The 21993-nt window shown below is 44.0% G+C and overlaps 1 protein-coding gene across 6 annotated transcripts in view; it reads right to left on the bottom strand.

Moving 5' to 3' along the window:
• Nucleotides 1-21993, bottom strand: part of SPTBN1 (spectrin beta, non-erythrocytic 1) — a 190806-nt gene that overhangs the window by 66954 nt on the left and 101859 nt on the right. For all 6 annotated transcript variants that reach the window (XM_026485843.4, XM_026485863.4, XM_048222657.2 and 3 more), the window contains one exon: nucleotides 3355-3506. In XM_026485843.4, coding sequence (XP_026341628.1) covers nucleotides 3355-3506 — 152 coding nt within the window. The remainder of the gene's footprint in view (nucleotides 1-3354; nucleotides 3507-21993) is intronic.

The raw sequence follows: 21993 nt of genomic DNA, 5'->3' as shown, positions 1-21993 counted from the left end.
GAGCAAGGCAGAAAACTGGCGGCCTTACTTAGAACCATTCTTCATTGCTGAGGCCCATGGAGAAAAGGGAGCAGGCACAGGCAACCCTCAAACCTGGGTTGTGACCTGTGGGCCCCCCTTCACCCCCAAAGTCCAAGCCTGACAACATTATTCCCAAGGCCCTGGGATCTGGGACCGATGACAAAGTGACTGACACAGGTTCTGCGGTCATAGCTTTTATCTGCTCAGTTTATGCTGAAGTCAAGGGTGGGTCTGTGTTTTTTAAGGGATTTTAAAGCAACACCTTTATGAAGAGTTACAGTCCATTGTGATTTTGGAAAAAAATGTTTTTGTAAGTAAAAACCCAATCCTACCCAAGTATGAAAAGCTTCCTGGCTCAGCCTCAGAGTTTCCTCATTGCTCCATAGACTGATATACCCAAGGCAAAGACAAGGACAACTCCAGACACAGTTCCTGTCCAAGCCAGGACCACAGAAGGGGATTTCTGCCTCCTGATATTCCCAATACAGCAGAATCAAGTGCCTTGATAACCCAAAATGCCTACTTAAAACTTGTTCAAATGTAACTCAAATTTTACTGAGCCAAATGGGGTTAGGGTGGAATTGCCTGGGTTGTTAAGCTAATGTTTCTTTGAACTTAGTAAAAATCAGACACATTTCCTCCTCTGTAAAGAAGGGTTTAACTGTCTCCAAGAATTTATTAATAAAGTAAATTCAGATACTCAAGTTCTTCAGACATTCATCTGTTATATACTGCCAAGCTGATGGTAAGGCATGGGGCTAAAATGCCGACTGACACTCAGGTCCAGATGGAAGGCAAACGTTTACATTACATAGGGTTTGGGATCACTGGTGCAGAAAGCCCAGAGCTGACTGAATGCTATGTGACCAGACACGTTTAGCTGTGGAAAAGAATTTACCAGGCCTGGAAGTTCCAACCGCCTGATTAGTTTTGTGCTCTGCATATGCAAGGATCCTCTGGGGCAAGCCATCAGGGAGGTCATCTCCTACAGTTAGGGTCTCTAACTTAAGTCCTCGGCAGCCTCCAGTGCCAAGAGCAGAGAATAGTTTGTGTCCCCTCCAGAAAGTTCCATGAACCAAATAAACCACGGGGCTAAAAGGGGCTGAAAATCTTCAGTCCGAATGAACAAGAGCTTTAGCTCACTCTATCTACGGTATCCTTATTTTTGGAATAAGAAGATTAATCACCCGCCAAACCTATAATCAAGGTTGGCTGTGACGAATGAATAATGAAAGAAGTTAAGGCACTTGGGGGTTCACAAAGTGGTATATCCCTGCTCAACGCAATTTCTGGCACTGACTGCCTGAGAGGTTGGAGATGGCGCCCATCTTATGTTCTTCCCCACTCCTACCCTCCCCTAGGTCTCTGGGTGGCTTAAAAAAAAAAAAAAAAAAAAAAAGTACTGCTAACAGCAAACGAAGAGAGGAGTGGGAGGGATCTGCACCCGACTAAGATTTATGCTTTGTTAGTTGCTTTCTTTTTCCCTACTAAAGTTTTTGTTACCCTGTTCAGAATAAAGGGCAACGGGACTTATCCCATTTGTTATGTGGACATTATCAAGGACACAATCTTCTTAGTATTAAAGAATTATGGACCTACAAAGGTGAACACTTTGCTCCCTACAGCCTGGAAGACTGGACCCTACTGGAACCAAAATAAATGTTCAAATTAATTTCTCTTCACATAACCTTTAATTATTTTTTAGCTATTTTCAAAAACAAGCAAAATAAAATCAATAAATAATCACACTAGGCTAAACTTTTATTAAAGAAGAAAAAAAAAGACCTGAGAGGTAGGGGGAAATGTCCGCTTACAAAAATTAAATTTAGGGGCACTTGGTTGGCTCAGTTGGTAGAGCATGCGACTCTTGATCTCGGGATTATAAGTTTGAGCTCCATGTTGGGTGCAGAAATTACTTAACATACATAAAATCTTTAAAAACAAACAACAAACAAAAAAAACCCCAAAAAATTAAATTTAAAGGTGCATATCACAATAATTCTACCCTAGGTTCTCACACAAGACACACTTCAAAAAACAAATCAAAACGCAATAAATGACAGGCCCTTATCCTCTCCACATGAGCCCAACTGCTCCCAATCTCACCCTATTAAAACTACCTTCAGGGCAGCCATCATGGTCTTGGGCAGAAGCCTCCTTTATTTTTCTAGTTTGTTTAGCTTGACCCAAAACTCTCAGAGAAGATAAGGTAACAAGACCTGTATGCTTGGGGAACAAAGAGCGGAGACAAAACTCACTACAGATGAGATGTGGCCTCACGATTTTGTAAAGGACTCTGTTCTTGAACGGAGAGGCAGAGAGAGAGAAAACCGTGTTTTTACCCAGGCTCAAGAGGCAATTCTGTTGGTAGGCTAGTAACAGGGCAGCCCCTTGCCTGTGGTCAGAGGTGTGTGGGTTGGTCTGCATACAGACCCGTGCAGCTGTCAGGTTACAGGGTGGAGCTCAAGTTAAAAATAGGTCTTTCTGCAGCCCTGCCAACCGCCAGCATCCTATTTTCCCGGTGATGTCACTACAGATGTGGGGCTCTATCCCTGGGCGTCAGCGTTTGGCACGGTCCCACCACCACCTATGGACTACATCTGCTCTGGTACAATTTAGCATCTATTTTCAAACCGAGACCAGACAAAACCTGTTGGGTCAGTTACAGGGACTGCTTTAAGGTTCATAAAAGTCACATCAGAGACAGCCGCTGTAGCTCTGGGAAACAAAATGGGGATAGAATTTTCAGTGTGGGCTGACAATTCCCCTGCCCAAGAAAGGCACCATGAATTGATCAGAAGCTGTGTGTCTCCAAGGAGATGACAAAACACCAGCGTCTCCCTCCACCCCCAAAATAAAACGTATGCAAGGAAGAAAGCAAAAAACATCAGAGACTACTGAGTTCAATTCTTGCCACCTTGTAACGGCAGCTCAGATTTTCCAAAGGATCCGTAAGAAACAGATTTAAAATTATTCCATGACCTCATGGGATACGGATTCATCTCAGAGCCAGTGCCCGAGTCTGGCCCTTCAATTTGCAGCACCGTGCCCTGTTTAACAGGGGACACCAGCCAAGATCTTTCAGACCAAGGGTAGTAACCTCACAAATTACCCGAATGAGGCCACTTGATTACAGTTCAAGAACATCACCTAGACTCACAATGGTACGCGGGAGCTTTTCCTGACATGCTCATCTCACTTATCAAGATTCTCCTTCTCAAAAACATCCATCATTAATTGCAAAACTCATCAGGAAACACAAGTCCATATCTGATTTTTCAAAACCGTTCTCTGACCTATGGTGCAAAGTCACTTCCTAACAGTCCCACTTACCAGCCTCTCTCCGGAGAGGACTTCCAGCAGCTTGATGAGCATCCGTCCATCTCGAAGGTCAGTGTACAGGTCTGTGATCCGGCAGGACACTCGGGCGAGGTGGGAATTGACCCACTTGGTGAAGGTCTTCTTCTGCACGGCTTCACGCTCATCTGCAAGCAGAAGAGAGATCACTTTACCATCATTTACAGCATGCCGGCAGGAGAGATGTGCTAGCAGGGTCACAAGACCCCAGCCAAAGGAAGAACAGGAAAACTCAACTCTGAATGAAACCTCAACTCAGCTCCTCTTAAGCATGATCAACTCTTCAGGAATCTAAGAACTGTACAATCCTTGAACACATCCGAGCCGCTAAGCGTACCACCAGAATATCCTTGCTCTCATTCATTTCATTTTCTTTCCTCTCTGCTGAAGAGGCCAGAGGATACAGTGGAGCACAGGGGGGTCTGTGCAGCCCTGCCCAGTAGCCTCACATCTGGTAAAGTTTCTAATGTATAAGTCGCAGCTACTATTATTCCTCCGAAAGGCGTGTGTTAGGGAAGTACACAGTAGATGGAGGGATGTGGGGTAGAGAAGCTAAGGAGACAGCAAGAAATTGCTTCCCTCACGTACAAAGGATCAGAAGATGAATTCACTCATGACCTTGATTTGTAATGACACTCTGACCTGCTGAGTCCCACGCCCCATGAACAGCAGAGAAAAATGGCAGGCAACGTGGTGAGGTACAAAGAGATTTGGCCAGGCACTGGGAGAGCAGGGCCTGGGCCCAAGGTTTCGCCAAAAATGTGCCGAGATACTGGGCTCAGGGTCCCCTTCCGTAAGATGAGCGGACAGCTATACTCTCCATACTTCAACCACTCACTGAAAAGGGAACTGCTAGTTGATGGTCTAAAGCGCGGCAGCTGAAGATCCAAGTCATCCAGGAAAGAGTATTAAGTTTTTCAAGCCTCACTGATCAAGTTCTGTCCAATCCAAAGCCTAAAATTCTAGACACATCTGCCCAGAACAGGCCTTTCATATCCGTACAAACAGGTTTCCAAACTTCTTGCCTCTGCAGAATGTTCTAAATGCAGGCTGCTGAAACCTTCGACAGGGGTGGACAGAATGTACCCGTACCCATTCGTACTCACTGACTGTTTTCTACAGAGATACCCTTCTGTCAGTTACCCACCCCACTTCTGGTTCTGTAGCATGAATTTACACCAAAAGACCCAAGATCTACTCCTTTCAGTGTAAGCCCAAACCCACCAAGATGTTTATCATTAATCTACAAAAAAGGGAGCAGATCCCCAAAATTTTTAATGTATTTCACCACTACTAGGTGACAACTAAAAAGCCAACTTTGCTTATAAGGCATGTACCTGGTGGCCTAGAGATGCTGGGCTCCCAGGCTGACCAGAGCATCCTGGGAGGTCTGCCTGGAAGGCTTTGCTGAGGTCTCCAAGCTACCCCAGCACAGGGAGGGAGCCAGGCAGAGCCGCCAGAGGGTGAGCCTGTACTGTAGCCAGCCTGGCAGGTGAGGCAGCTGGCCACCTGCTGCAGTGAGCAGCTCCTCCCAGCTCAGCCCTTCCCTAAAGGAACAGTTTGTCCAGCGGAAAAGAGGGTCTTTCCCTGGGACAATGGCCAACCCAAACCAGACAAAGGATCAGAAAGGGCAAGATTGAGGGAATGAGAAAAAGGTAGTAAGGGGCACAATGCAGATGAAAAAGGAGCTGTACCAGTACCATCATGAGAAGTCACAGAGAGAAGATCACATGCATTATTAATCACGCAATCATCATGCTGGACAACAACTTCATGACACTGACACAGGGAGCTGTATTTTTTGGCTGAAAGTTGGCTGTTTTGAAAGAGGAGGTCCAGAGCAGAATACAAAGACATTAAACTTCTCCTAAGTATTTTTCACATATAGCAAGTAACTCCTGGTTCAGACGTATTTAGGATCAACTAATTTTTTTTTTTAAATTATAACACATTTCATGTGCTACACTGGAGTTGGAAATGTCTTTAATAAAGCCCTTGATGGGTATCGAGGCTGTTATTAAAGGGTTTGGGCTCAAAATCACTACCACACCCAGCCTATCAAGGGAACAAGATCAAAATGAAAACCTGCTTGGATTATGGTATCTCTAAACAAACAAGCACAAAAGGTGTTCCGCAGCCAACTGTCACTCCTTTGGGTGAATCTCACATTACAGAAACACTCCTGGCTTCTTTTAGGTTCTGAATTAGCAGGTTCCTTTACGAGGGGATTCCATGGATTTGTTTCAAAAGACAGTAAGTGCCCTTCCCCGGCACCCAGTTCTGAGAGTTGCAGCCCATCCCTGACTCTCCTCCCCCAGGAGGAGGCAGAGAGGTCACTGGTGGGGAAGAGAACTGCTCCACACAGCCTGAGGACCTGTGTGAGAAAGGCTCCTCAGGTCCCCAGAAAGTCCAGGAAGAAGGGAGAGAAGAGGAGGGGGAGGAGAGCTTGAACAAAAATAAAAGGAGAGGAACGAGAGCTGGCTTTCTTGTCCTCATTCCTGCCTTTTTCTACGCTCCCCACACGGCTTACGAGCAGGCCCCAGGTCACGTAAGCGTGCTAGAAAAGTCACATAAGGCCTAAGTTCCTCCAGCTCACACCATGCACTGGAAAAGGCACGGAAGATTCCATCCAAGGACCGGACCAGAACCAACACTCTCATGACACACAAGGGGCAGGAAATGGGCTCAGCAGTGAGACACGAAGTCCAGTCAGCTTAGCGTGTCCTCTAACAATGGATGGTTTGGGGAACAACAAACACTTCTGAGGCCTGAAGGAGGGAAAGGGAGGGAAACAAACCTATCTAGCAGCCCAGCAGAGGATGAGGCTGCGTGTCCTTGGGGACTCCGTCCTTTGTTCCACCCTTCCTGGGAAGGCACGATGACATCACCCTGTACTCGCAATCCAGCGAGACTGCGGCAGATTAAGCCAGCCGCCTGTCTGAGGAGGAGCAGGCAGCCCTTGGCACAGACGATGGAAGACAGTCCAGAGGCGTGTTTCCAAGCCCAAGCTGCTGTCACTGTGCCAGAACTGTGTGAGGAAGTGGTGGGAGGAGCCAAGAAAGGAGAGCCCACTTCCAGTTCTACCAGTATGAGGCAAACCTGGTAATAAGAAAAGGGAGCCCTCGCAAACCCCATATTGATTTGGTTAACCACACTAGTGGTTCTCAATTCCCCTCAGGACATTCAGCAATGTCCGGTGACATTTTTGACTGTCACACCTTGGGGGGTGGGTGCTACACTGGCATCTAGTAGGTAGAGGCCAGGGACCCTGGTAAACACCCTATAGGGCACAGGACAGCCCCCACGACAAGGAATTATCCAGCTCAAAATGTCAGTAGTGCCCAGGCTGGGAAACCCTGGTGTAGGCATTCTGGGCTCCCACCAAAAGGAGCTGGCATTTGGAGCATCTCAGACTGCACTCCCCAGCGAGAGAGACACCTGAGTTGGGGGGTGCTGTTCATTCTTTACTCTCTTAGCCCACATGCAAGGTTTTGCGATCCTGATGGCCTGCATGTTGGCCACCGCAGGAGGAATGTCTATACCCTCGACCCCACTCATCCCACAAAGCACTTACTACTTCCTTGCAAGAAAGAGCAGCAGCAGCTGTCACTATCTCTGCCTCCAGGACAACCACAGGGGTAGGAGGCTCAGTCTGGGCCAGGGTGACAGTGGGCATTTCTGTCCCCCAAGCCCACTCATGCCTGCATCTGCTCCCAAGAAGTTGACGTGCTGAGCTTGACACTGGGGCAGGTTCCCCATCCGCCCCCCCCCCCTCCAACAGCCCTGCCCATAAGCTGCTAAGTGCTGCCTCCCAGAAACAGGCCCCTCCACAGCCCTGTTCCCAAGAGTACCTCCCAGCTGTGTCAGTCCATGCCCCCCCCCACACTATATTTATTTAGAGGGACTGACCTAAGGTTGCTCTAGAATTGGATGAGAGGAGGCGAAATGTTCACTAAATCAGCACCCTCTCCTCTGGCCCAGCAGACCAGCACTCTCATCAATTCAAACCATCCGAGATCCAGGATCACGGAGCCCCTTGACCGCAGGGTGGAACGCGGCTTTAGAAGTCCTCTAAAACAACACCCTTTCAAAAGCAAAAACATCCCTCCTACTGTACCTGGGCCAGCTATTTAAAAATCCCAGAAAGGGGGGAAACTATGTGTGTGGATGTGGCAGTATAGTGTTAAAGGTCGTACAGAAAGAAAACAGCTTCTTTTTTTTTATTAAAGTAATAATAGCATCACTGAGACTTACTATGTCCTAGGCACCTATCTATGTGCTTTACAGTCCCCATAACTACTCCCATCAGGCAGAATTAGTAACTTTCCAGGCAGGCTGGCTCCAAAGCCTGGGTTCTCAACCACTATGCCCCTAGCACATTAAAACACAAAACCAAACATGTTTCCACGATACAAGATATAGAATCATCCATCATCAGGGGCACCTGGGTGGCTCAGTCAATTAAGCATCTGCCTTCAGCTCAGGTCATGATCCCAGAGTCCTGGGATTGAATCCTGCATCAGGATCCCTGCTCAGCGAGGAGTCTGCTTCTCCCTCTTCCCCCTGCTGATGTTCTCTCTCACTCTCTCTCTCTCTCAAATAAAATCTTTAAAAAAGAAAAAAAGAATCACTCATCATCACACCATCCTAACCCACGTCCTTATTTTGTGAAAAGGTCTGCTCCATCACTGGTAACTCCAACTATTGGACAGTGTCTCTATCCAGTCTACATAGGTCTCTATAGGGCCGAGCAAGGCTCACTCCACCTAACAGAGCTACAGAGAATATGGGTCTCCTCACTTCTCCACATAAGGGCCTTCAGGTTTAAACATTCCTCACCGATGCTTCTTTGCAATGAGTGGCATAATGTGGTAGGGAGAGTGGAAACCAAGATGGTACCTGAGGACACGACCACCTCTGGCAGCCTGGCATCAACAGACACCGACAGATGGAAGGCAGGACTTGAGGGCACTTGCAGAGCTAGCAGCTCAGAGACAGGAAACATGGGGAACCAGGTGAAGAAAGGGCAGAAGGAACCAGAAGCACCGCCCCCCGCCCCCCCGCAGGAGGGGGCTTGGTTAGTCTATGTGTCAGTGAAGGAGTGGGAGTCAGGAAAGGCAAAAGCTACTCGCAAAACAAGCCTCCAAGACCCACTAATTCTACCAAAATGTCCTCCTCAGAACCCTGAACACCTGGGAACCAGAAGTGGTTCCAGGTGTGAAGACCAGCCAGCTAGTTCTTTGGTACCACAGGCTCAGAGAAAAATTAGCCAGCCACCTGGGAAGTGAGAACCACTGAGAAGCAGAAGAGAAAACCCATCCTCGAGTGAGTGGCAACACCTGTGTCAGCTTCTGATCTGTGGCAGGAGTGAATCATAGGTAAAATTCTATGGTGCACTTTCTTGAAAACAGAATTGGATAAGATGGTGTGCCTGCAGTTACACCATCATGCATCTGAACAGCAACTTCACACTTCTCTGCACAGCGACTCTGTCAGGGAGGTGGGACCCGGGGGGTATCTCCACGAGAGCTCAAGGCTCGGTGAGGATGAGGGCTGCTCCGTATCACTGGCCAGCAGAGGCCGAGCCGCCATATGCCGCGTGTCCCTGGGTGCTGCTCCGTCTCCTCCACTGCGCAGTATGGTTACAACGAATTAGGATGCACGCATGGCTACACCTTCTTCTGTAAGTACCTAGAGTCACCATCTTTGGGTTTTGATAAATAACTTGAAATTTTCAGAAGATGGCTTACTGAAAAGAGATGAAACATTTATAACAGAGAAACATTCTTGCCTAAATTTTAACCGAAAGGCTGTGAATATCCTCTCCATCATCATGCCCTTCGAAGCACATAACTGACTTCCATGCTTCTGAGCGAATGACTATCATCAAACCTGGAAGACTGTAATGCGTCAACATTTATTTACTCTGGAAAACTTGTTGCAACTGGAAAAATGAACACTGTGTTAGCGTAAGTTATGCTAAAGGAGATAGAAAAAGCTTTGATGAACAGAAGGGCATTGTGTGATGGAAAGGATTGTACAGCATCTTTTGGCAACCCCCCATGCACAGAGTGCTAAACACAACCACATTCACCATATGCCACAATGCTGGCTATGAAAGGGGATGCGAGCCAGGGGCGAAGAAAGGCCTGAAGGCATGGAACATTTCTGGATGGAAAATAAGGGAAATACAGAAACGGGAACTGATAAATGACCCCACGTTCAGTACTCCCTCAAAGACTAGATTTATACCTGGCTGCAGAGGCCAGATCTTTCTTCTACTTTTCAAATAGTCTGAACCTGCTGGTCTAACCCAAGAATATTTTCCTATCAGGATCTTCTTCAAACCGTGCTAAGAAAGTGGCCTGTCCGAAGGAAGACGTGGCAAACGTACAATTTTTCTCTGGGCTGATAGCTATGTTAGGTGTAGATGTGGGTTCGCAGCAGGAATTGAGAAACGAGGATGGAAGCAGAGAAGAAATCAAAAGGAGGCGATGGAGCAAGCATCCCATGAACCCAGCCCCATGACTGGCTAATTAAATGGACAATATTATAGCTCTCTGGGTAAGGACTAATCTGAAGTTGAGAGTATTAATAAGCTCCAGTATTTACAAAGCACCTACTGTATGTAGAACTCTGTGTCTAAGTCAAGGTCCCTTGCCCTCAATGAACTAGTTAGTCTAGCTGGGAGAACAAAGTGGAAAATCAAAAAATAACAAAGACATTACAAAGTAGTACAGGATCAGCTGCCAGGAGAATGATTTCAAGATGTATTTCTGGGTGTTTGGAAGAAAAAGCTCACTTTAATTAGGATGGCTTCAGGCCCCTTCCTTCAACAATTACTGAAGTCCCTCGTGCCTTTCTCATTCTTACCCACCTTTTTTTTTTTTTTTTTTAAGTTTGTATTTATTTATTTAGGTAGTCTCTACACCCAACATGGGGCTGGATCTCGGGACCCCGAGATTAAGAGTCGCATGCTCTACTGACTGAAGCAGCCAGGTGCCCCTCATTTTTACCCATTTTAAACATTACTGCTGTAGTCGCCTTCCCCAAGCAGCGGTTTCTCGAAGTTACACCACTGTACCAAAACCTTCAAAGGCTCCTAACCTTCCACAAGAGGGTCCCAATCTCTGAGACATGAATTCAAGGGTCCAGAGCAGTCTCTGCAGAGGAGGCACCCTGTCCTCTGGGATCCTCCCTGACATATCGACAGGTCTCATGCTATGTTCTGAACTCTCACACCTTGCACATTTGTTTACACCATTCTCCTAACCTGGAAGGCACGTCCTCTTCCCTTATCCTTCCTTGAACACCCAGGCCACGATCAGCCCTTCAACAGGCCATCAGTTGATGGGATGTGGTCTCTTTTTATCATGTATCCTGCGTCCTCTTTTTCCTCAACTAGCCTGCAATTGCTCCCAGGGAAAGGACCCAATTCTGCATCTGTTTAGCGCCTCAGTATACATATGCCTGGCAGTGAGTACACGGCAAACATCTGGTGAATGAACCAGCAAACTTGCAATGCCCCACGAGTAGGCGCTCAATAAATCCTGCTGCTACTGGTGGTCCTACTGAAATTACTGAGGAAAGAAATTTCAAATCATATAGACGGGGCCTAAGAAGTTAAATGTTATCACTGTACAGCAACTAAAAATCGTTCATGACTGAATTGCTTCTTGCAATTGTTCCTCAATGTCTGATAAATGATAAAAATGCAATTTTGTGGTATGGTCTTTCAGAATAAAAGGGATCCAAAACTAACCCAAAAAGTTTGAAAAGCTTTTATTTTTCATTTTGTTTTGTGGCATTTGCCATCACATACGTATACAGTAGAATGAGGCAGCGAAATATATACGGGTGTAATTATAACGTTATTTTAACATGACCAAATAGGCCAATAGTCAAAAGACTTACTTTATACTAATTTTAACAATTTACCCATTAAAGCTTAATTCTTGAATTGTTTAAAAAAAAAAAAGACTCCTAATTCAAAACAAAAGACTACACTAGGGTGGAGTTCCCATATGTGCCTTGGCTTGAAAAAATAAATAAATCATTTCCCATGAGCAACATGCAAAACACACAGAGCAGGAAACCGGAAACAGGCAACTGGCTGTATTGATAATAGAGAATCAAATTGTTATCTTGAGGCAGCAAAAGGAAGGAAACTAATCTTTTGACTAAAGGCCTCCCTGTGACGGGTTAGTCTGCGTGCGGGCGGGCCTTTAATTTATGTTTGCTGATTTGTATATAAATAGAACTTCAGTTAAAATATTTTTCCTAACAGTTTAACCTGCTTCATGGACAAAACACACGTAAACATCTGTTCTAAATGCATGTGTAGCAAACATGCAATTCTCTGCTAACACTTAACAGTCTGATATGCAGACTACAGAACAACTGTGAACTCGATATAACCTTGCACCTACGATCTCCATCAGTGCAGGAGGCCCTGCTTGCCGCTTAGAGCCGGCCTTTCTTTTGAGTAGCCCAGCCCAATTCTGTCAACTGGAAACTAAGGCACTGCAGAGGGAGACTCCCAATAATGAACTGAGAAAGGCGGCCAGCTCCCAGGGGTCCTGCCTCCCAGTCATGGTCATCAGTTCAAGGCAGGCCCCTTAAAGTCTCAATCCACAAAAAGTCAAGACTGGAGGAGGCTAAGGTGATGGATGGTAGGGGCGAACTCTGAAAGCAAATGGCCGGAGGAATACCACTAACTCTTCTCAACAAGAGCAAAGCTGAGAACTAGGGTGAATTAAGTAGGGCAAAATGCCAAAACCAGGAGGGAAAATTAAATGCCTTTAGAAAACAGAAAACTTTAACTTGTATATGCAAACTAAAAAACAAAACAAAGGAATAAAACAAAAAAACAGACACAGACCCATCAATAGAGAGAACAAAGTGAGGTGCCAGAGGGTGGGACGGGCAAATGGGTGAAGGGGGCTAGAAGATTCAGGCTTCCAGCTACGGAATGAGTAAGTCAAGGAAATAAAATGCAGTCAATGGTACTCTAACAGCGATGTACGTGGCAGATGGTAGCAACACCTGGGTGAGCGCAGCACAACCTACAGAACTGTTGAATCACTGTGTGTCAACTATACTCAGAAGCACAAAAATAATAAATAAAACCAGATTCATCAAATCACTCTGATTTCTGAGGAAACTCACCTTGATAAGAGTATTAGATGAACTTGGAAATGTACGTTAACATTTTATATTTATTTTAAAATATTAAAAATGCTTCAGGAAAAAATATAAGTAAACGATAAAAGGAAATGATTGGTTCCAGTGCAAAATAATCCAGGAAATAATATAAGTAAAATATATAAGTAAAATATAAGGAAAATGATATAAGTAAATGATAAAAGGAAATGATTGGTTCCAGTGCAAAATAATCCATCAATGAAGCTTATTTAAAAAAAGAATGTTATTTATTTTGCTAAAAATTTGAATTGTACATAATTTTCCAGGAATGCAACTATTAAGTAATACTGGATTTCATTATACATTCTAAAAAATTACTGTCAGTACCCTGATTCCTACTGGTGATTCCAAAGCTGCTGTAGCAGCAACAACAACATATTAAATTTATTGAGTCCATGTGCCAGACCTCTTATTGATTTATTTAGACCCACTGTTATTAGATATATTTATTATTATTCCAAGTTTACAGCTGAAGAAACGGAGGCATCCTGTGCCAAAGGTCACACAGTCATTAAGTGATTACAACCAATAGGTTTCGTAAGCCTTGGGCAATGGGATTATGATGGATATTGAGTAACAACACCTCATTTATTTGACACCAATAACAGATTCCCCCCCCCCACTTAATATTTAAAATAAATGCAACTTAATCCTTGGAAGTTTGTAACTGGAAGTTTGTTTTGATGACTATGTTCTGAAGTTTGTTGCCTATGCCTTAATAAACAAAATATGACAGAGGCGCCTGGGTGGCGCAGTCGGTTAGGTGTCTGACATCAGCTCAGGTCATGATCTTGGGGTTCAGGGATCGAGCCCCGCATTAGGCTCCCCAGTCAGCGGGGAGTCTACTTTTCTCTCTCCCTCTGCCCTTCCCCCCCTCTTGCTCTGTCTCTCTCTCTCTCAAATAAATAACATCTTTAAAACAACAACAACCACATATGATAAAGATTAAAAAAAACAAAAACAAACCAGGACCTATGAAAAAAATATCCAGAAACCATTCACTAAATTTATCTGAAAATGGGTGGCACACTTCCAAAGTACCTTCCCATACAAGAAGCACTGTCGTGAGCCTGACATTCCAGCAGGCAGGAGCCTGAAGCTGCACCAGGCAGAGTCAGCAGGACCAAGGATGAAGTCAGTACTATGGGTTCCTACGCGCTGCTGGGCGCTGTGAGGGCCCACATTAACTTCACCTTGTTCATGAAGACGTCACTTCTAACTAGATGAGGCACGGAAAGAGTCTAGTGACTTGCCCGAGGGCATGTGGCTAGCAAAGGCACATCCAGGATTAGAACCCTCATCTGTATGAACCCTGAAGGATCCCAAAGCGCCTCCTCACACCACCATCCCACACTGACTGAGGAAAACAAGATTATTACCTCCCAAAACAATACCCGTCCACTAAGGTCAGCAACTTTGTGACTGAAAAGATCAATTTTAAAATAGGCACCAGCGAACTCTGGCCTATAGCCTGTTTTTGTACAGTCTCGGGGCTGGAATGTTTTCTCATACTGGGGGTGGGGGGACGCACTGAAGGAGAATGAGGAGATACGCTAGAGACCCTGTGTGGCCTGCAAAGGCTAACACGGTTATTATCTGGCCCTTGAAGTTTCATCAGTTCCCGGTTTAAACATTTTTATAGTATCATTAGTCACATATACCCTTTGTTAGCTTCCATTTTCAAATCAAAACCAGCTTATTAGCAAATATGCACTGAACGCTTGCTATGAACGAGATACCAGATTGGGGACCATTTGCATCTCTACTACTAAACATGCAGCCAGGGTGATGTGCCATTTTTTTTTTTTTTAAGTTCGATTACTAGGACTCTGCCTGCATGTCCAATCAGCCAGAGGGTGAACTCCGGGTCCTCTCCCCTCCCCAGCTGAGGAGTATTTCTCCTTGAAACAACAGGATTAAAAGAGCCACTCCAGTAGTCAGGAAGGACACAACACGGTGGACACCACAGGCCAGAACTCAAGGCTGTACCCTCATGTTCGAAGGATGAGGAAGAGTCCCACTTCCCATGGTGCACAAGCTTCAGGTCCTTGGTTCTTACCCTCATAAACACTTTATTCGCCATCACCTCTCCTCCCCCAATTCTCCCTGAAAGGAAACTAAAAAATATGAAGTCCCAGGTAGTTAGGGTAATTTGTAATATCCTCAAAAGGTGGAAAAAGCTTGGAACAGACACCACATCCTTTAGAATCCAACTTATATGGGAGAACGGTAACATTTATACAGACTAGGACAGAATTTTTTAAAGGGAAGCAACCATAATGGGTACACTAAAACTTTATAAAGGTAATTTCATTGCTGTATGTGGGGGGAGGGGATGACCTTTTCTGGGCAACAACCAAAGAAGCAGTAAAGAATATATCCTAACCAGGTTATCATGTGGCACACAAATTCACTGGTAAAACTAAAATTCTTTACTTCATCTTCAAGGGCTAAAGGTAGGTTTTTATTACAGAAGCCTTGGGATTAAGTGGAGGTGGTGACAATTAAAATGTATTATGTTTCTTTTTTCATGCAATGCACAAAAAAACGTCGCCATACTGTTCTGTGGACAATGTAGCTAATCTGAGCCGGTGTATTAAAAATCAAATAGTGTGTGCCCTGGCCCTTGCTTATGATATTCTCTCTTCTCCAGTTTTCCAGAATTCTTAGGGTCAACAATGCAAGGAGAAAAACAGAGTTCTCTTTCACACCCTAGAGTTACATAACTACAAGAAATTCAAGATTCAAAAGGATACTGCTGTACCTCAAAGCTTTCAGAAAGGCTGACGCTGCCAGTAGGCTACTGCACCAGTTCTAGCCACTCAGTTTCTGATAGCTGTCCTATTTAACGAAGACGTCCAACTTGCATCTAATTCATTATTCCAAAGAGCTACAGTCCAAGAAACTCTCTTTTATAAAACCAGAGACACACAAAGTTAAGAAGGAGGGGACGAAGACCTAGAGGTCACCACAAAGTAGTCTGCTTTTCATGGATGGTACAGTGCTTACTAATATGATCATTTCCTAAATGAATCAGTTGTGGAAGTGCCCTTCTAAGATAATCTACCATGGAAGTCCTTCAAATATGGTTCTATGTGTAAATTTAATCTGCAAAGGATGACTGTTTTTGGAACAAAGAATGTTACAGTGATGCCAAGTTATCACCTGGAACCATAGAATTAGGACAAGGTTCCAATTAATGGGAAATTATATTTAAAAACCTAAACAAAAGATTTAGAAACTGGCTTCCGTCCTAAAGATCATTACAAATTAGTCACCTAAACCCCTTTGGCAGTGACCATGACTCCCTGTAAAAACCATCAGGGTTGAAATGGAAGATTGAGAAGTTAAGTAAGACTGTTTCAACTTCAAGACCCAACTCCAAAATTATAGTTGTATATGCAAGTAAGCCCAAGGTTTCATGCATTTGGGGAAGAAGATGTCCAAACTACAATTGCATATCAGAAATAACTAACAGTTGTGACAAGATTTTTTTAAATGCATAATGTTGTAAAGATAAGCTGCTTCCTGGACTGAACTAAAGAATTTTCGAGTTTAACACTATTTTCTAAGTGATAGTCCAGTGTATCAAACCAAAATTTTCACTTCTCATTGAGTGTTCTTCATTCAGGAAGTAATTTACTGAATGATAAGCTCTGACACAATCCTCGGTTATATATTTAAACTCGGCCAACTATTTCACTGCCTAAAAAATTATTCCATGTAGAAGAGCAAATGTTCTACACCAGTACCCAACATTCCAACATTCAGCCATACAGGCCTCCTCTCATTTTTGTTTCCTCTTGGGTTAATCTATTAACCAATGAACAACCATTTATTGAGTAACTGGTCTGAAGGCACTAAAAGCATTAAGAGTCCTCTCCTAAAATAGCGAGAAACTTCCAATTCCTTGAGAATTCATAGCATTTGATAATGGATGCCCACACTCAACCACCACGTAGTTATTTTTAAGATCTATTACAACGAAAAAGAGAAAGTTATCACTCATAGGGTCAAACACTGAAAAACAATTCTGGTAACTTCCTTTGTGGCTTTACTCAACCTCACACACAGAATGGTTACACAAGATTTCTTATAAAGCCAAATAATACAGAGTTTTGGCGGGCAGATCCTTGAGTACACAATGTACATTGCCTTGTTTTAATAAAGGAGGACGGAAAAACTGGAGGAAGAAAAGACCTTGGATTCAGCCCCTAGGATGACCTAGCCAACAGGGGGGGTGGCACCAACAGCTCCCTCTCCCTAATCAAAGGAGGACAGTTCAGTTTATACTAGTTTGGGTTTGTTTGTTTTTTTTTAATCATTAATAGGAATACTAATCAAAGTTTTAAGTGCAGTTTCATGTAAGACAGTGCACAAGTGTGACGCAGACCACACCGAATCTTCATAGCTTACAGCTAGTTATCTACCTTATTTCTTTCATGTGAAAAAAGCAACAAAGGGGAGAAGCAGGGACATAAATAGGGAGGTGGTTCTTCTGTTGTTCTATTTGTTGTGGAAACGTAAACCTGTTGCACAGTATTGCTTAACCTAAATGCGAATCCCTTCCCAAAACAGAGAAAGCCTATCTTTACAATAAATGTGCCCCCACATGCAGGACCTCCACCTCAGGACCCTCCCATCCCTATAACCAAGGCTTTCTGTCCCACCCCACAGAGTCAGGTCCTTGTAACAGGTGTGGGGACCTGGCTGTTTGTAGCTCTGCCAGTTTGTGAGGTAATGGGGGAGGATAAAGCAACCCTGTCACAGGAGAAGTATTTCTGCCGTTACCTAGATACGCCTGCGAAGCCGAATGCTATGGCTGATTTGTTCTTCAGGGACATTTTATTGCCTAATGAAGACTTTAGTTGTTTCTCCTCAACAGCCTGTATAAAGATAATAATCTTGGAACTGGGTGGGAAGGGCTTGAAGCCCACAGATGTTCCGCTGAGGTGGCAGAAAGTTCCACTTAAAGGACTAGGTAAAAGTAGGCAAAGATAAAATAACTCTACCCCTTGGACAAATCCTGCCACCTACTGAAAACATGGAGAAAAGGGCACACTAGTGTGTGGCTAGTGGGAGGGTCAATGGGCAATATCAAACTTAAAATATGCATTTCCTCCATCTACCAGTCACATCTGTAGATATTTACTTTTTAGAAATACTTGTGCAAGCACACAAAGAGGTAGAAGACACAGGTGGCAGATTTTTTAAAAAATTGTAAAAAAAAAAAAAAAAAAAGGTGTTAGCAACAACAAAAGAGGAAAGACCAGAAACAACTAAATATATATACTAACAGGTTAATTAAAATAAGACACATTCCTGTAAAAGAATAGTATGCATGCATTAAAAAGAGTAAGGGAAATCTGCAGTATATAGGTTAGGAGGATGACCATGAATGAAGAGTCACAGAACAGTGCACATATTTACTATGATCCTATATATCTGTATATATATATAGGATCTATATATAATATATAGATACATTTACATGTAAGTAAAATGTATATATTTAAATGTAAATGTAAGCCTATATATTAAATACACAGATACATTTAAATGTACGTAAGCAAATAAACAGGTATGCATAGCTACTTCCCAAACTATTAACTGTAATAATTGTCTCAAGGGAGCACAACCAGAGACTGGAGGATTTCCACTTCTGTACTCCTGTACTGTTTGTTGTTTTGTTTAACAACAACAAAAAAGGAGCACATACCATTTTTGAAATATTCAAAGGGCATTTCCATTTGAGGGGAAAACATACAATTCATCTTAATTTGATAAGAGAACCCAGGCTCACAAATGGGTCCGAGATTGATGAGCAGGAAATAAAAAGGGCACCCGCTGGAGGACAACAATCTCCCAGGGCACCACGAAAGGTCATGGGAAATGCTGTCTTCGGTGAGTACTCTAAAATAAATAAAATGTCACCCTGATTTTCACGCCTATTTTCTGCAGAATGCCAAATCAGTATTTAACTTTATAAAACATTTATAAGCAAAATAAGGCAAACAAATATTAATTCTTCCTCTTAATAGATGGAGAATTGAGGATATTCATACAAAAATAAGTGACATTCACAAGACACACTGAGGTCTACAGGACGCTAGGGTAGTAGTTTGCAAACAGGTTCCACCGCAGATTTCATTTGCAGGAACTACAAATGCCATTTTTTAAAAAGTGTCTGTCAATCACTGTACGAAGCAATGAGAAATTAGGATGCATGCGGGAAGGGTTTCCAGTTTAATAACACACCAGCCTCATCGACAGTTAATTACACTTGAAGTAATAGGTGGCAAGAGAGGAAGGAGCAAAGCACTGTAGAATCATCTGACCAGAGGTGATTCAAGGGGTCAAAGCCTCCCAGCTGAGGTTTGAGTCTAGGTGACATCACCCACCAGCCAAAGCATAAGATCAGAACCCAGGGGGGTTGATCTACCAGGGCTTCAGCTACACAAGTGGGAAGCTCCATGAACACGATCCCAAATGATCAGGAAATTTGATTACTGTCTTCCATATCCACCAGTATACTTAGGGTTTATTGAGCACTTACTTTAAGGGCCAGACACTCTTCTAAGCAGTAAAACTCACTGACTTCTTACAACCACCATATAAAGTAGGTGTTCTTACCCAACATGTTTTGCATGACAGCAAACTAAAGCTCAGAGAGGAGGTTCAGTGACTTGCCCAAAGTCACGAAGCACAGTCCCAAGGTTTGAACCATGGTCTGCCTCACCAGCCCCCACTGCTCTAAACAGAATTCTACACTGCAAGGACTTTTACCCTGCATCTGAGATGAAAGAGGAGGCAAGCCTGACTGGTAAATATGTTTTTCCCACCTAAAGGGAGGACATGGAGCTATATCCCTTAAGGTATCCTGCAAACTTAATGCCTGACAACCTGAACACCAAGAGGTTTACTTATAATTCAAGGCAGAAGCCCTCACCAAAAAGAATCCTCCATTCAACTGTGCTTTCAATTCCATCAGGATCTCTCGCCAAGCCCCCAAAAGGGAAGTATGCTTCTCTGCCCCGCCCGACACCTGTGAGGAGTACCACCAAGGACTCCTTGCTTTCGGTCACCACCAATGCAAACCCAAGATCAACACTTTCCTTTTCAAATGTCACCTTTAGTTACGACATAGAAATATCCGATAACTCCCATCAAAACTCCATTAAAATTCTTCCCCAGACTGGAACCAGTGGGTCAAGAAAACTAGCTGTGTAATTGTTCCTCCATCATGTATTTTAACAAACACATGAGATAATTTAAAGAATGCATCTGTTTAAAAAAAAATCAATTACTGATTGAAAGCTTTGAACAGTTGAGGTTACATAAAACCAGCTTCCAGAGCCATCCTATTCTTGGCCCTGATAATTAAGGTATCCCATACGCCAAACCACAGAGCAGCATATGTGCAGCCAGGAGAGAGTGAAATGCCTGTTGTCTGGCATGGGGAAAGGTCCTCATTCAGTTTGGAAGTGAGCAGAGTAATTAATTAATAAAAAGTATAGCTTGGGGTAATTAGCAGCAACAAAAACATTTAGCTGAGTTTCCTCTTTTTATCTTGAGGCAGTTCCTATAGACAGATGCTCAGGATTAATGAAGTTTAATGAGACCTGCAGCAGCTGGCTAATTAGTCAGTAAGGAAGAAGCAGTAACGACAAGGGAAAAAGGGCTTTACTCTTGTTATAAGCTCAGGCCTTGAACAGTTCTTTAAAACTGTGGGGCTATACCTCCAGGAAAATCCCTGAAAGGCCTCCAAGTGGTCCCGGCGGAGGGTGGGGGGAAGCATGAATGCTGTGCCACCCAAGGGCTGGCTCGCCAGCTGAGGAGTAACCGTGGGAGCCCACAGGCATGGTGGCAGCTCAGTGCCAGCCATGATAACCTGGAAAGCAACACCAACTGGTCAATACCAAAGGAAGCCCGCGTCCTGGGCAAGCTGGACAGTCACTGTCTTATGTCTCACTGAAGCCCTCACTGAAGAATTCTCAATTCAGAGCACCGCTTCCTCCCCAAGACTAAGACTATTAAAAAGGTTACTAGTCACGAAGAAGCAGTGCTTAGTGACTACGGACGACTCCTTTGCTCTCCAGCCTACACTTGCACTATCATGTGATGTGCACATCTCGTCTTCACCACCTCCAGGCCTGGTGCTTCTGGACATGTATGAGAAGAACCCAAATCCTTTCAGGATTAACTCACTCCTGGCAGTACATTTCTCATTCTGTCCAACAGTGAGGGAGGGAGGGAAGAGTGCTCTTGCTAAGAGTGAGAAAGAGAATATCCTGGGATCACCACACCCACCCCATTGCCCCTGTCACACAAACAGCAGAGGATGGCAATACAACCAATTCACAAGGCCTGTGCTTCAAGTGGCTTTCCCAGGGGTGTGGACAGATTCGTCCTCCATTTATTCAAGACACACACTGTGAAGAGCCAGAGTGGGCATTTAAAATGGAAGGTGCCCAGCCAAAATGGGTCAGAAGCCACTAAATGTTACTGGTTTCCTGAACGTTTCAGATGCTTTTTAGTCTCACACATAGTTCTATATTTAACCACCACTCTGCACAGCACCAAGAAATAAAATCTACTCCTTATGGAACAAAAAAGTCACCTGAGAGTAACTCTCAAAGGGGGTATTACTTCAAAGAAAAATAGGCTTGGAGCCATCACTGTCATGAAGAGGATTTGCTAGGGTTCTATCCAACCATTGGGAAGCTTGAATTTTTTCAGCTTTGGCTTCCTCCTCCCCCCACAGGGGCCAGAAGCTATCAGGACCAGCCTGCAAACCTCTTTTAAACATGGCTTTGAAGTAAATGAAAATACTCCCCTGTTAGTCATTTACATAAAGAAGGTCACACAGGTCTGTCCTAGCAATACCACAGAGCAGTTCTCATCAGCTTTTACCCCCGGAGAGGAGAAAAGAAAAGAAACACTCATTCAAGTTCGGCATAGAGATTTGGGTTTATAACCTGTCTCCAAAGTAAATACAGTTAACTGCTGGAGGCTATTTACTCTTACAGTTTTAGGACCTCGTGTCACATGGTACTTTCTCATAAGACCTGACAAACAATACAGTCATTTTAGTCAAAGCATTTGGCGAGAACCGGTTCCTACATTCTCATCAAAGCTTTAAGACTTAGATTCTACCCAAACCCCAAGGTCAAGAGTCAAGACTTACTGCAACTCACGAAGGTACTTTTCAGAACTCCACACAGATCTTCCCAATTCAAAAGCAGGACTGAACCGCAACACTCAGACTCACTGAAATGCGCAATCTTCAGCCACGTGCTCCAGCTAAGTGAGGGTCTGGTCTGTGCACAGTTTTGGATCGAGAGAGCTAAAGATTTCCCTGCTTGCTATGTTGTTCCTACTGTACAGACATGAAGCAACCCTCACTAGGGA

The sequence above is a fragment of the Ursus arctos genome, unplaced genomic scaffold (genome assembly GCF_023065955.2).
Source record: "Ursus arctos isolate Adak ecotype North America unplaced genomic scaffold, UrsArc2.0 scaffold_8, whole genome shotgun sequence".
Taxonomy (NCBI): Eukaryota; Metazoa; Chordata; class Mammalia; order Carnivora; family Ursidae; genus Ursus; species Ursus arctos.
The sequence above is the reverse complement of the archived record's forward strand: the minus strand, read 5'-3'. Positions and strand labels throughout refer to the sequence as shown.